Source organism: Convolutriloba macropyga, chromosome 13 (genome assembly GCF_964194025.1).
Source record: "Convolutriloba macropyga chromosome 13, txConMacr16.3, whole genome shotgun sequence".
Lineage (NCBI taxonomy): Eukaryota > Metazoa > Xenacoelomorpha > Acoela > Convolutidae > Convolutriloba > Convolutriloba macropyga.
In genome coordinates this window covers 32,861,595-32,876,493 of record NC_134480.1, presented here as the reverse complement: position 1 = coordinate 32,876,493, position 14,899 = coordinate 32,861,595, and the positions used below count along the sequence as shown (strand labels likewise).

Here is a 14,899-nt window from a genome sequence, read left to right as displayed (position 1 = left end):
AAAAAAATTGAGATCTTTTAAAAAATCGGATTTATTCTGTTTCACTTTTTTGGAATTGATTTACATTTCAACCATTTTTTGTACTTGTTCAACTTTTTTTCATTTTGTTCACCCCAGTGAAATAAAAGTTTACAACTTATTGGGTCTGCGACTCTGTCTTTATCATGAGCCCGTCAAGTTTTTAATTGTAAAGCGTGAACTCAACCTTTTTTTAATTTTTCTATCTGTTCTTCATTTGGTAGACAATTAGGAAAAATGAGGATGAGCGGTGTTGAATAATTATACGAGAACCGGGGTCGAGGTTTTTGGGAAACTTTGTACGAAATGTGGTGAATGCGGTGAAAAAAAAATATTTCACCGCACTTCTTACAAAAATTCACCACGAAATTCGCCGAATTTCCTCCAAAAATTCACCGCATCGACTTTTGTGGTAAATTAATGTAAGAAATGCGGTAAAAGCAGTGAATGCGGTGAAAAAAATTACTCACCGCATTTCTCACAAAAATTCACCGAGAAATTTACCGCATTTTTTACAAAAATTTCACCGCATTGGCTTTCCAACGTTTACTGAATCTGATTTAAATTCACAAGAAAATTCATTGACGTAAGTGATAGTTGGCGATAGTTGGCAGTCGACTAAGAAGATGACGGAATGGAGGAGGTAAGAGGTTCGAAGACGTGTAAAGAAGCTTCTTTTTTGTTGAAATACTGAGAACGCGGTGAAAATGAATACTTCACCGCGATTCACCGCATTCGCCGCAAAAATATGTAAGATATACGCGGTGGAAATTATTTTTTTCTTCGCATATCACCGCATTTCTCACAAAAACTCACCGCCAAACCTCGACCCGGGAACGAGCCTTATCGACCCTCCTTGTTTACCAGTTTGTTCAAACGCCAACATATCCTTGTGTACAATGCGGCATTTTTTGTCCGAAAACAAATTTAAATTCAATTTCGACAAATCAGTTTTGTTTTGCATGAATTCCATTGTATGAAGCAATCACTAGTTAAATTAAACTGACATAAACTTTTATTCTCAGCTGCAGTTTATTAAGAGTAATTTCTTTCTCCTATATATACGTTAACTCTATATATAGGAACAGCTTGACAAGGAATATTTCTCCCTAATTAGAGACTTTCCTACTATGGCGTTTGACTGACAACCCCAAAACCACAATTTAATTAACTCTATGTTGAATAAAAAACAACCAAATATATTTTATAGCCTATGCTTAAATCATGTTCTCATGTATTGAAATTTCTTACCCTACGCAATTTTCCAATCGCATATCAGAATTTAGATTTTTTTTCAAATTTTTGTGAGATCCATTGATGTGAAAAAACTTTTGTTCACGGTTATTCACTTAGCCGTCAAGGAACGTTTTTGACTAATGTTAGGCTAAGTGCGCGAGCTTGTTTACTTTCGTTTAATTGAAGATATAAAGCGGAACGAAGTAGCAGGTGTAAGTTCTCGTCTAATTAGCATTGGTGAGCTTTTTTCCACTGTTTCGTATCTCAGGAGAGTCACAATTTCCCAAGTAAAATATAATCTTTTCCCTTTCCCACTTTCATTATCTTGTTTCCCGCATTTCGCAAAAACCTACCCCCCCCCCCACCCTACTCCACCGCTGCAACTTGCATATACCGGTGGTATATGAACAAAGATATGATACCTCTTATATTGTCATTAAAATCTCCTTACCTGAGTTGTAAAAAACAAAAGTGAACTTTGTTTATCCTAATGTATATAATTTTGAATTTTGTTTCCAGTCTTATATAGCGCAGGTAACACTTTTAGTTATATTAAAACAGTATTTTGTGCAACCTATAATTCTATATGACTTTTCATGATCAGAAAAATTTATTACTGGTCATTTTTCTCATTGCTACAATCAATCTTTAGAGAGGAAAAGTCTGCTATCTGCTAAAAAATTGATAGCACAACCCTAGTTTTTTCATGTATTTCAATACGCTACTAGCGCACAATTAATCGTATTTACAAAGAAAACAAAATATCTCTGTTACAACCTAATCACAAAATACACGATTTTTAAAGGGTTTTTAATTGACCTATGTTTTCTTTCTGCTTGGACCCTGATGTCAGAGTACATCAATACTAATGCATTATGTTCTAATAGTAGAACGTAAATTAGTAGTGTCTCATACTGTGCTAAGAGTTTTGTTTAATATAAGGTTTGATGGTAGAAAATCTTGCAATTCATCACTTTACAGTGCATTTTTGGATAGTTCGACTATTCCTGCAGAAATCAAAAACTTGTTATATATATATATATTATATATATATATATATACATATATATATATATATATAATATATATATATACTATAATATACATAATATATATATATATATATATATATATATATATATATATATATATATATATTTAAGGAATTTTTTTGCGCACAGCATAGAATTTTTTGTTTTGTTTTATTAACAAAACTCGATAAATCTCATAAAATTTAGAAATACGTTTTAAATTTTTCTATTTTTTTTGCTATGACATGCCGCTCATTTACACCTTTGATCATAGTAATGGTACTGGTCATCACTTGACAAGAACCTCTTGGACCTATTGATGACCCGTCGAGTAGAATTCATATTATGCTACATGATTTATACCATATGTGTTGCAAAAAACAAATTCTCATCCTACTCGAGAGCAATTTAATGTATATATATATATATATATATAATATATATATATATGGGTGTGTGTGTGTATGTATGTATGTATGTATGTATGTATGTATGTATGTATGTATGTATGTATGTATGTATGTATGTATGTATGTATGTATGTATATATATATATATATATATATATATATATATATTTTAAAATAATGCTAGGAGTTTCTGTTCTTTGGTCGTTTCTTTAGAACTGAGATGAAACTTTTGTTGCCTTTTCCAATTCTGTAGGATGGTCATTTAACAGTTTTTACAAAATTTAAAATTTGACTTTGAATAGAAAATCAGGATTTGGATATGAAATACTCAGAGTATGTTCAGCCATCCAAAATCTTTACGCTAATTTTTTTCTCGACATAATAAAGAGTAATATGGTCAGAATATGGTTACAGTAAAATAACTGATGTATTGTGTTTCAGCGCTGATGTACTCTGAGACTATGATTCGGTTAACCGCTTAATTTAGATTCGAAGACGCAAAATATTGAGTTGAAGCTCTCGCTATCTAAGCAATCCTGGTTTAAAAGGTGGCCAAAAATGTTTGAATTTATAGGTGCTCACAAAAGAGACAAAATATCAAATCTACTGATATACGTTTTTAAAACAACAATTTCGATTTTTAGTTTTCTTTTTATTGCGGTTTTTCTCAACTAATTCGCTATGATTTCAATAGCCTAGGTTTTGTATGGTGACTGTTGCTTAGTTCTACAGGCTGCTTTTTCTATAAAAACCGGTGTGGAGAAGGGCTTGGAATACATTGTAGTTCCACGTGGGCAAAATTCGCGATCACTTTTCAATTGATCGAATCTTTTTCCATAAAAACCCAAAAAGTTTCCTTGAGAAACCGGCCTGGCAGGGGTTTGAAATGGTATGTTGTTCACATGAAAAAACTCCTTAGAAATTATCGATTGATTGAATCTTGATAAAACTAAATCTATTTTGACAGGAACTAATTTGTGTTCCAATAAATGCGTGGTCTTTACTTTACTGAGCAGGTCAGACTGTGTTTTCTGCAGTGAGCATATTTGTAGTTATCAATTATTAATATCAGTTCGGACTAAAGCATATCTCAGCCATTTCTCAAAAGACCAATGCGAAAAAGAAGAGCTGTATTTATCATTGCGTTTATTTGCTGTTTGATTTTATTCACTGTTTTCTCGCTTTGTTTTGTGGTTTAAAACGCACTGTTAAATACATACGCACATATCTCATAAAACTTCACAGGTAAGAATTTTTTCATAATTGGCTCTCGAATTTATATAAATTTACAGAGAAGAACTCAACTTTCGATTGAGATAGCAAATTCTGAATATTGTGCTTTTTTTAAAAGGAAAAATCTATACAGATGTGGAAAAAAGGAGGATGAATGTTTTTCAATGGCACTCAGAGACCCCCCTTCCCCTGTCAGATATAGAAAAAATCTTCTGAGTTCGTAAATGTAAGAGTTGTGAACTTTGCCCTACACAAGAAATATCAAATGTAACAAAATTGTCAGTTAAAATGAATTGGCAAATTCAACAGGCAAATTGGAAATTGGTTTTTTTTTCTGAAGCCCACTACAATTCATGAATTTGTAAAGGTCTTCTATAGCTAACAATAATTAGGATGATTAAGAGTACTAATTTTGAGAGAAGTTTCGAGAAGATTTGGAAGATTCTCGGCTGTTTTTTATTCTTAATTTCAAGGGGCATTAAGAAAATTGTAGTTTTGCTGTTATTGTTATTTTATATGGTTTTGGAGGACATTAACAAAATGAGTTATCAAGAATACGGCAATTTTTGCTTTAGCATGCCAACATTTTCGGCTTGTTTTCTGTTCATGCTTTGGTTTAAGAATCAGTTTCATTTGCTTCTTTTTGTCCTATAAACCTACCAGTTGGCAGTTTTGTGCCGGCTGGCTAGAATGTATCAGGTTTTCATCTAAGTTTGGCTTTAACATATTATTTTGCAACGTTGTTACCAAAATAGAATTGAAAACGGATCTTTTAATCAGTTGCCTTCATTTTGCAAAGGGGATAATTTTTAATAAAATTTAAGCAAGCGAGTAATCAAACAATCAAAGACAGCTAATAACTTTCCAGATGTGCGCATCCTCTGTTAAGCTAAATAGAATGAAAAACGAAATATACCATGCCATGTGATTAGCCGAAATGGAATGCAGAACGAAAATATGTTCCAACTTCAAGGGTCAAAAAGAACGCTTCACGTGCGTCGAGGTTTCACCGCGATAACCGAACTGTGATTTCCGGATTACACCCCAAAGCGCGAGAGAGCACACTGTTCGATACCACATAAACCAAGCCAAGTCCATGCAACATTTGATTCTCCAAAACCAGTCGAGGGTTTCCAGGATCTCGACAAGAACTTGCTTTTTTATCAAGTTTTATACATATTTTTTAACAATTGTTCTGATGAGAACCCAAGTTACTTAAATTTGCCAAAACTGGGTTCAATTGCTCCAGAACAATGTCAAATTTTTTTTAAAGAACTTTCAAACCGATAACAGCAATTTCAGGATCTTGACAGGATTTTGACAAGAGTTTGCGTGGTTTCTCAGGATTTAGTTTTTTTCGTTTATTTGCCCAATTGAAACACCGAAAGAATCGAAATAAACAACAGAAAACGGTTTCAAGTTGACGCAGACTTTTGAAATAGTTAATGCCTTAAAATTGAAAAAAAATTGATTTCTTTTGTTCCATGGCCTTGCAAAGTTTAACTTGTCTCTTATAAACATATCATTTTGTGGTTTTGTACCTGATGGCTAGAACTTGTCAAGTGTTGAGTTAGATTTGGTTTTTAGATATTATATGCACGTTGTTAACAAAAAAAGAAGTGAAATTGGAATCTTCAAACAGTTGCCTTTTTTATAAAGGTGATATGCTTTATGGAATTTAAGTGAACGAGTTATTAACCAATCAGTGACAATTAATAAGTTTCTAAGGGTACAAATCTTATGTTGACATAACTAGAATGAAAAAAACCATGTTATGTTAATTAGCCCTATTGGAATGCAAAACGATAAGATATTCCGACTTGCGTGTCCATAGGCGAGCTTTGCTCTTGTCGAGACTTTTCTGCCATAACCGACCCGCAACTTCCGGATTACGTCCCACAGAACATGAGATCCCAGTGCTCGAACCCATATCAACCACGCCAAGGCCGCGCAACATCTTGGATTCTTCAGATCCTGGCGAAGGTTTCAAGGATCTTAGCAGGATTTGCGCGGTTTTTGAAATTCTTTGTATATATTTTCGTAAATGATCTGATTGGAACCAAAAGGTGCTTAAAATTACGAAAATTGGGTTTAATTGCTCCAGAATAGCGTGGTTTTTCTTGATTTTGTTTTTGTCTTCCTTTTCTTCCTTTTGTCCAACTGGAACCCCGAAGGAGTTGAACTAAACCATAGAAAACAATGTCAAATTGATGCTGACGTTTGAAATAGTTAAAGCTTTAAATTTGAAAAGAAAATTATTTTTGTGTTCCATTGCCTCGAACTGTTTCCCGCAATTGCTCTTAACTGATGGTCGGCTATCTAAACTGCAGGCCACGTAATTTTGTGGTAATTTATAGCACAGAAGGGGGGTGGTTCTATTACGTACCAAAGGGTGGTGGGTAAATGTTGAAAAGATTAGTGACATATCTCTATTTTTCTACTTTTTTATTTCGATTATTATTTCTTTTTTGACTGGGGTTTATAAGATCAGAAGTTCTGTCGGCGAACAGAATTGCTTTTTATTAGTTGTTTGGTTAATTTGATTGTTTATATGACATGGGCAAAAATGTTCCAAATGTAAACCATGTTGCAGATTCTTGACTGTGTTTTGTATAGTTTTGTTTGAAAGTTAAATTGCAGTCATGGACCCAAAAATTGTAATAAATTGTTTCGAGTGCTTGCTCGTTTGTATGAACTCGTTTTCAACTTTTTGAAATTTTTTCTTTGTTTAGATACTACGTTCAGTGTTTATTAGCAAGGTGATTATGTATGTTTTTGCATCATCTTTGTTCATGTTTATTTTATCAAAGAAATCATTTTTAGATTTTTGGGTTTGGTTCTGTCATTTTTTTGTTCGTTTTAAAGTTTTTTTTTCCTTTTTCAAGATTTTTTTTTGCACTGGTGTGAGACTTCTGCTTTTGGTGTAGAGGTCCGATCTCATATTTTTAAATTTGTGGATTGTATTTCAGGACTTTTCCTCCTATGTTTTTGTTTACAGTTTTATGGCCAGAGTTATGGTTTTTGTTGGTTTGTCTTAAATACGCTAGTTGCGCCGGGAGATTTTGATGTCTGCCGCATTCTCCGGTTCTATGTGCTGCTTATTCTCTTCAGATATTTCAGTAATAAGCGGTCAATTTTGCACGTATTCAACATGAATTTCTTCGCGATCTAAGCACTGGCTATGTTTCTGGCTATTATATTTGAACTGTGGGGTAAACTGCACGAAATAATTTCCTAGAAAGCGGTAAAAGCATTTTATGCGTCTACACGCAAAGTTTTATAAGTCCAGACCATTTCTAATTGCCAGTGTCATGCAAATCAAGGTCTTCCGCGTTCTGCGGTACCTCAAAAGATTTCCTACAAAACTGTGAAAACCTTTCTTAGGGTAAATCCCCCGACCGAGACGCATAACGTGAACATTCTGAAAAACTGGGTTTGGGCAATTTATCTTCAGTTTAGATTAGCAACATATAATAATGCTGTTTCATGACAAAATATTGTTTTCTCAAATTTTCTTTATTTAATTTTTGTTAGATTTTTAATTTATGTATTGGTTAACATTTTAGGTTAGGATTTGGTGACAGTTTTATGACTTTCAGGAATGATTTACGGACTATAACTACCCTTGGTAATAAAAATGCTATTTAAATGCTAATTTGAGAATCTTTGCACTAAACAAGCGCGATCAAGTTTCGCTTCAAGTAAAACAAAACAAATTGTTCTAATTATTGTTTCCGAAATGTAAACTTTGTTGATTATTCCATGTTGCTTTTCCAAAGACATAAACGTAAAACGCACCATTTATTGTCCGCTGCTCTTAAATTTCTCTCGGATTTGGAACCTTTAAGGAAATTTTAGTGGACTTCGATCAGGGTTCTATTTACCCTTGAAGGAACCCAAATGTTCAACTCAAAGAAAACTAGCCGATCTTAGAGTTTAAATCGAAAGGATAATTTACGTTCTGAGAATTTACGGTTTTCCTTCAGCCCTTGTGATTAAATCTTTTCCCAGTTTACCCCCTTCGTAAAATGTTTGGTTTTTGGGAGCCATGGACCATGGTCTACGCTTGGCTTATTTTATTCGAAAGAATTTTGGGTTTTGTTCCAGGTATTCTTCCCCTATTGCTTTCCTAAGAATTAAATCAGACCCATCTAAAATCTGCCCAATTGTCTGCAGAATTAGCCGAATGTTGGTGGATTGTTCACGAAGCCGAAAGTTTATCTTATTGTTATACTGTTAAGCATTGAAAGCGAAAACACGCATCGATTACTAAAAATTAATTTAAAATTTTTGCAAATATTAAAAAAGGATTGCAAAAGCAAATAATATTAAATTTCAACCTATTCCTTTAGTTATAGTAGGAAATTCAATTAATAAATTTCTCATTTTAGCTAGATAATATTGAATAAAATGTAGGCTTTTTTCGGAGGGGGGGGGGGGGGGGGGGTGGTTCGCGTGTTATGGGGTTCTAAGAGAGCTCTCAAACCAACGATTTGAAAACAAATAATTTTGCATTTGGTGCCGGGTAAAAAAAAGAACCAAATTCAATATTGAATAATTCTTCTAAAGCTGGCATTTTTGAGAATTTGTTTTTCAACCGTCTTGGGTTTATTTGGGTAGCAAGCCCGATTAATCGCCGGATCAAAACATAGTGGGCAATATTGGTTATTAGAGGGGACAAAGTCAGCCTTACCCAGTCAAGATTAGCCCCGGTCTTTGGGTAACTGTTTCAAAAACAAGGGGCGGGGGCTCGAGTTTGAAAGACCTCTAAATTTAAAGTTTCAGCGGCGAAAGTTCGAAAGACTCTAAATTTGTAAACTTCGAGACTGAAGTTTGAAAGAATTTTTGATTTGTAAGTTTAGATTAGCGTTGGGTGACCGCTTGGCAGACTTTCAGTGTTAGCCCTTTAAAAGTAATTTTTGAGCATGATAAGGTAAAGTGCTCTGGCCTTTATATTTCAACGAAAGATTAAGTTTCCGGAGCATTGAACAAACATTCGTTTTCAAGTTTTAATTTGAACAGATTGATTCTTTATTGCCGGTTGTCTAGACACACGTTTCGGAAATAAAGCTATACTTATAAAATAGAGGCTTTCCAGTCTATATTTATATATGCGTTGTAAACAATTGTTCGGGAAAAATATTAAACAAATAGTTTTCCATTGAAATAATTGTCATTTGAATTCTATACTGAAGAAAGCTGAACAATAAAGTTATAGGTGTTTTCACTAAACTTACAAATGTTTTCATGGAACTCATGCGTTAAATTAGGTCACATAAATATTGGCAAAATTATTAAGGACGTTGCTTAGATTTTTAGAATAGTTTTTTATATACTTTTCCTATAAGTTTTATCTAAACAATTTATTGTTTTCGTGATATTTTTTTTACTGGAGTCAGTAAAAGTGCGTCTTCTTTTTGAAATCATGAAGCGTTATTTCAAGCTACTCAATTGATAAAATTTTACGAAATTAGTTTCGGCTAATTGAAACACATTATACGTTTATTCGGCTAAATGATACATCGTCTCATTGACATGAAGAGCGATTGAAGATTTTCAGTGTTTATAGACGGCTGGGTGCTCTGTTTCTGTGACGTATTTCAAACAAAACTTCAAACAACCTACAAAATGGGCATTCAAAAATTGCTCGCACCTGTAACGTGAACGGGTTTTGTTTATGCCCAAATTCAATATTGATTGACTTTATCATTCTTCTACCTGTGCGTTCGTTAAGTCTGGAAGTTATAATGTTATAACTTTTCTGGTTATAATGGAACGAACCCGTAGGTTTCAGCACTGGGGGTATATTCCGCGAGACCGTTTGTTGGATATTGAGACTACAATTGAATGCATTCCCAGAAATCTTTATTGCCTCAAAATTAAATTATGCCTCAAAATTGGAAATTTTAAATAACCCTAACTTGAAAGGTACAGCTTCTCGGCTAGCGTATCGCGGGTTAATTTTTCGACTTAACCTGGAGCTACAGAAACCTGCCCAGTTTTAATTAGATAATTTAGTTATAATTTCTACTTATAAGTTTCATTTTATGTTTTGAACCCCACAAACTTTCCACTAAAATTACGAAACTCGGTTGAACAATTTTTCGGTTAATGCGCCGTAGGATAACTTCCATAAATACACGACTCAAAATTTTTGCGTCGTACTAGTTTGAATTCTGAAACGCCATGTGATTCAATTTTTTTTAGAATTCCAAAACAATTAAAGTTAGGAAAATACACAACTTACTACTGAAAATTCATGTAAATTTCAAATTAACTTTGTTAGCGGGGTTCTGGGAAATATGCAAAATGATCCAATTAATTTTACCCATTTTAACACAGTCTTTCTTGAATAGACAATTTGAGAACATAAGCCAAATTGTGAAACAGCGTTTAAACCCATAGTGCTGCTTTCTTAAATATTTTCAGCTGCAAATGTTTAGGTTTTAGCCCTTTATACCAACGGTTACCCAACTTTTGCTCAAAACCCTCAGCGATTTTGACATGACATATTGAACAGGTGCGCTTATGTACACAGTTATGAACAAATTTATGGACAACTGAAGACAGAAACGTTACTTTATATCTCTTCAAGAAGATTTCAATCAACTGTTGGGTGGGTTAGAAATGGACTGGACCTTTTGGAGTAGTCACAATATGCTGTACAGGATGATTTGTTTGACGTTGATTCTGATTGGCTGTTTCTATTATGGTTCCGCTTCTCAAATCAACCAAAATCCACCATTCCTAAATATTGGTACGTATATATTTGTTGATCTTCAATTTGAAGTCCGGATGAGAGAACTTCAGAACAATGCGCCACAAATAAAGTTAAGGTTCTATGACATATGTCGCTGAACCATTGCGAGACATCGCCCCTCCCAAACAAAGAGAACGATTTGATCCATTTTACTTCTTCAATTTCACAAAAAATCTAAATACATGTAAAAAGCGTCTTGAAAATTGGAATGTGGCGACAAGGAGCGATTTGATGCTTGACACGTTTTTGTTGATCACCAGATTCCAGAAAATCAATTTTTGAGTCTTTATGGAATCGGGCGGCAGGCTTTGTCTCTTAAATTCCACCGCGTTAAAACCTCTTATACAAAAATAGTCGGCATTGTTTCCACATTATAGTTCCCCTAAAATGCGCAGTTAATTAGACCCATTATCAGTTAAGCGTGTGAATTAGACAGACTATCAGTTTTCAACAATTAAAAATATATTTTGTGCTGCGGGTGTATAGGCGGTGGGTGTATAACAGTGACATTCTATATTAAAATGAACTGTTCTAAATATTTAATAACTCAAAAGTAATAGTTCAAGCTAGCAAAATTAAAGACATAGAAAATTTTCAGAAAAATTTTATTTCTTGAATAATTGCCTATTTTCCATAAAAGCTTACTCCTTCCAGCACGAGTTTGTATTCTTACCTGACCAAATTGGGGAGAAAAAACAAGCACTTAACAACTGGAAAAATGAAAAAGACTAATGCAATATGATTAATTAAACTGCTGATCTGTCGTTTTGATAACCATAGCCGGGAGTAGTATAGTAAGTTGCCTAGTGCTTGTAGGGGGGGGGGGTCCGGACCCCCCCCTACAAGAAATTTTATCTCTGAAAAAGTGAAATCTTGTAATTTTTTCAGAGTGTAAGGCAAATTACTATACTTTTCAGCTATTTCCATTTCATTTTGAAGGTTCATATAAATTGAAACTTGGGAATTGGGTTTTGGTGGTTTTGAATTCATGTTTTGTGCGCGATTGAGAAAAATTTTCAAAAATTTTTTCAAAAATGTTTCAAAGTTTTTCAAAGTCATAAAATTGTCTGAAATGGATTTTGCGCTATGAAAGAGCACTCAAAAGTGATTTTTTGTTGACTTCACTTTTTTTCACCTATGAAGTATGGGGGTCAAAACATATAAAAATTTCGAATTTTTTGAAAAAAATTTTCAAAATTTTATGGAGTCTTAAAATGGTCTGAAATGGATTTTTCGCTATGAAAGAGCACTCAAAAGTGATTTTTTGTTGACTTCACTTTTTTCACCTATGAAGTATGGGGGGTCGAAACATACGAAAATTTCGTTATTTTTCTGAAAAAAAATTTCAAAAATTTTTTGAAGCCCTAAAATGGCATGAAATGGATTTTTCGCAATGAAGGAGCTTTCAAAAATGATTTTTGTGGACTTCATTTTGTTCAACCAAATAGGACATGAAAAACACAGTTTTTGAAGTAGTCTGAAAGAACTGAAAGAGCAGTCAGAAGCAGTTTCTGTTAACAATACTTTTGCAAATGTTCAGTGTGATGTGGAAAGCTTGGCTTTATTTTTTTAAATACATGTGTAACTATGTATATTTCTATCAAAACAAGTACGTATATTTGCTTACATGTGTTCAAAATTGTAATGTTTGTGTAGGAATGAACAATTGAAAGAAACGAAAGAATGAGAGTTTTATTTGTATAATTATGCGTATTCATGTGTATAATATATATGAAAGTATAATATATATGAAAGTATATATGAAAGTGTATATCTGTTTATAAGTAAATATAACTGTGCTTAAGTTTAGTAAAATGTTTCTATGAGTATAAGCTGAAGTGTATGTCTGTGGGTAGAAATTGTAAATGTGTGTATATGTCAAGACGTTCTTGGTTTTATTTGTGTATGTTTTTCTATATCTATACAGTGAAATGTATGTATATATGTCTGAATGTGTTTATGTATTTATGTATTTATATGTTTGCAATCCGATGAGAGAGAGAGAGATAGAGAGAGGGAGAGAGATAGAGAGAGGGGTGAGATAAGTTCCTGGAGGGCAATTTAATTGCCTTGAAGAATGTTGTTATTTGTCTCCACGATCCAATAATATTATATCTTGCACAAGGATTTTGACCTTCAGCGTAGCTAAACTCTGTCCCATTAAGCATTGGCAAGCAAAATGTCACAAACGAAGACGACAACAAGTTTTTGATGTTCTGAGCATGCTTTGTTGAAAACTGAATTTTCTACACCTATCTAGCTACCATATTAAAAACTATCAAGGTTTTTTACGAAAAAAAATTCATGCTCTTTGTCTTTTAATCCTAGGCAAGAAAATGATAAAATGTTGCAACACAGAAGACAAAAGCAACTTTTTTGATGTTCTGAGCATGCTTTGTTGAAAACTGAAATTTCTTCTCCTATCTAGCTACCATAATAAAAAACTTAAGATTTTTCTTAAAAAAACAAATTCATGCTCTTTGTCATTTACTCCTTGGCAAGAAAATGATAAAATGTTGCAACACAGAAGACAAAAACAACTTTTTGATGTTCTGGGCATGCTTTTTTTAAAACAAATTTCTCTATACGCATTCAGCTTCCCTTCTAGGATTGAGCAAGATTATTTACAGGAATAAATTATTTGAGATAAATTGTTGAGAGATAAGCAATAAATTGAGCTAAGTAAAAAGATTAAATTCTGTAAAAAACCGAAAAATTTGATGGAAAAACGATGATATGCAGGAGCAGCTGAACGTGTTAGTTAAATAAAGTAGAATGATAGGGATTCGTCAAGAGCTTGAATCAAACAAATAGTGTAATGATTTAAAAGAAGAGTAGTTTCCACTGGATTTGTAAAAATAGCTAAATTTTCAAAAGTTAATTAGCCACTTGATCAATTAAGCAAGAAAGAACACAAGCTTTGTATCTGCGGGGGGGGGTTGCTAGAAACAGCTTGAGTAGCGAATAAGTCTTGTTTGCGTATTTGGAATAACACTACCGGATAATGCGTGCTTTGACTGAAATCTTAAACAAAAGCGAATCGCTTCTTCAGTAAATGGTTCCAGCATACTGAATATACATATACTCAACTATTAAACACTGGAAGTAAAATATCAGAGCACCTCAAGCCAATAAAAATCGAATGAGTTCCTTATTGTTCTTTCTTGAATCAAATTTTCTGTGCATTCAGTAACCCTGTGTTAAAATTTTGGATTACTTATTGTTCTGTCGACGTTTTAAAATAACATCACCGTAACGACATTTGATAGAGCATCGGAAAGAGTAACATCCAAAGGAATTTGAAATTTAAAGCGACAGAGTCTGTATAACATATTGGGTTATGAAGCCTGGCGAACATTTCGGAATTGAACACAACACTACTGCTACCTACTACTGCTACTGCCTACTACTACTATCTACAACTACTATCTACAATTAGTACCTACTACTACTACTACTACCTACTAGTACTACCTACAACTACTACTAGATACTATTAATATCTACTACAACTACTTATTGGTTCTAAGTTACACTAGTACCTACTACTACTTCCTTTTAATACCTTCAAATGTTACCATTTGTTTACTAACTATCTACAAAAAGCTGTTTCTGTTTCTCTAAAAAAATGAAAACAAATCTTATCTCTAGAGAAGACTCGCTGAGCATAAACAACAGAAGCTTTTTTCTATCTCAAGGTAATGTGTCCTGACTGACACAGACCGATAGAATTTAGCCGCTAATATTTTCAACAATTCATTAAGTGTTTGAAGTTTTTTCGAAGATAAAAAAACGCTGAAGCTATGTTGTATACGTTAACTCAGTAATTTTCAACTCAATGTTAATTTCTTAATCAACAATTAAGAAATCCATGGTATGGTATATCAAGTGGTACTTAATTGAATAAATCAATGTAGGGTTTTATTGTTTAGCGATTCAGTCTAATTTTTTTTTGATATGTTCTTTTTTTGAAGTGCAACTTTTTTTTATACTTTATTCAAAAATTGCTTGCTTCAAAAATTCTATAGTGTGTACCTTAATGGAAACAAACACTTTACAACGTACCTACAATATTAAAAAAACATGTTTTACGCTATATAGTTGTTTTCCTATGTTTATTCTGAGCCGCCTGTTGTTTCAGTTGTCAGGAATTACACAAATTTTCTGAATCCCTACGTTTCAAAAACTTGTATAGACAGAAAACTGCTGGG

The 14,899-nt window shown here is 33.3% G+C and overlaps 1 protein-coding gene across 6 annotated transcripts in view; it reads left to right on the top strand.

The window, feature by feature from the left end:
• The first annotated feature begins 1,652 nt into the window (after positions 1-1,652).
• The window catches only part of LOC142351803 (glutamate receptor ionotropic, kainate 2-like), a 124,234-nt gene continuing 110,987 nt past the window's right edge, over positions 1,653-14,899 (top strand). For 4 of the 6 annotated variants that reach the window (XM_075403992.1, XM_075403987.1, XM_075403993.1 and 1 more), the window contains exons 1-2: positions 3,804-3,940; positions 10,372-10,685. In XM_075403992.1, the coding sequence (XP_075260107.1) occupies positions 10,556-10,685 (130 nt within the window). In that variant the 5' untranslated portion in view covers positions 3,804-3,940; positions 10,372-10,555. Of the gene's footprint in view, positions 1,789-3,803; positions 3,941-10,371; positions 10,686-14,899 lie in introns of those variants that run through there. The other 2 variants (XM_075403988.1, XM_075403989.1) reach the window with 2 other exon arrangements.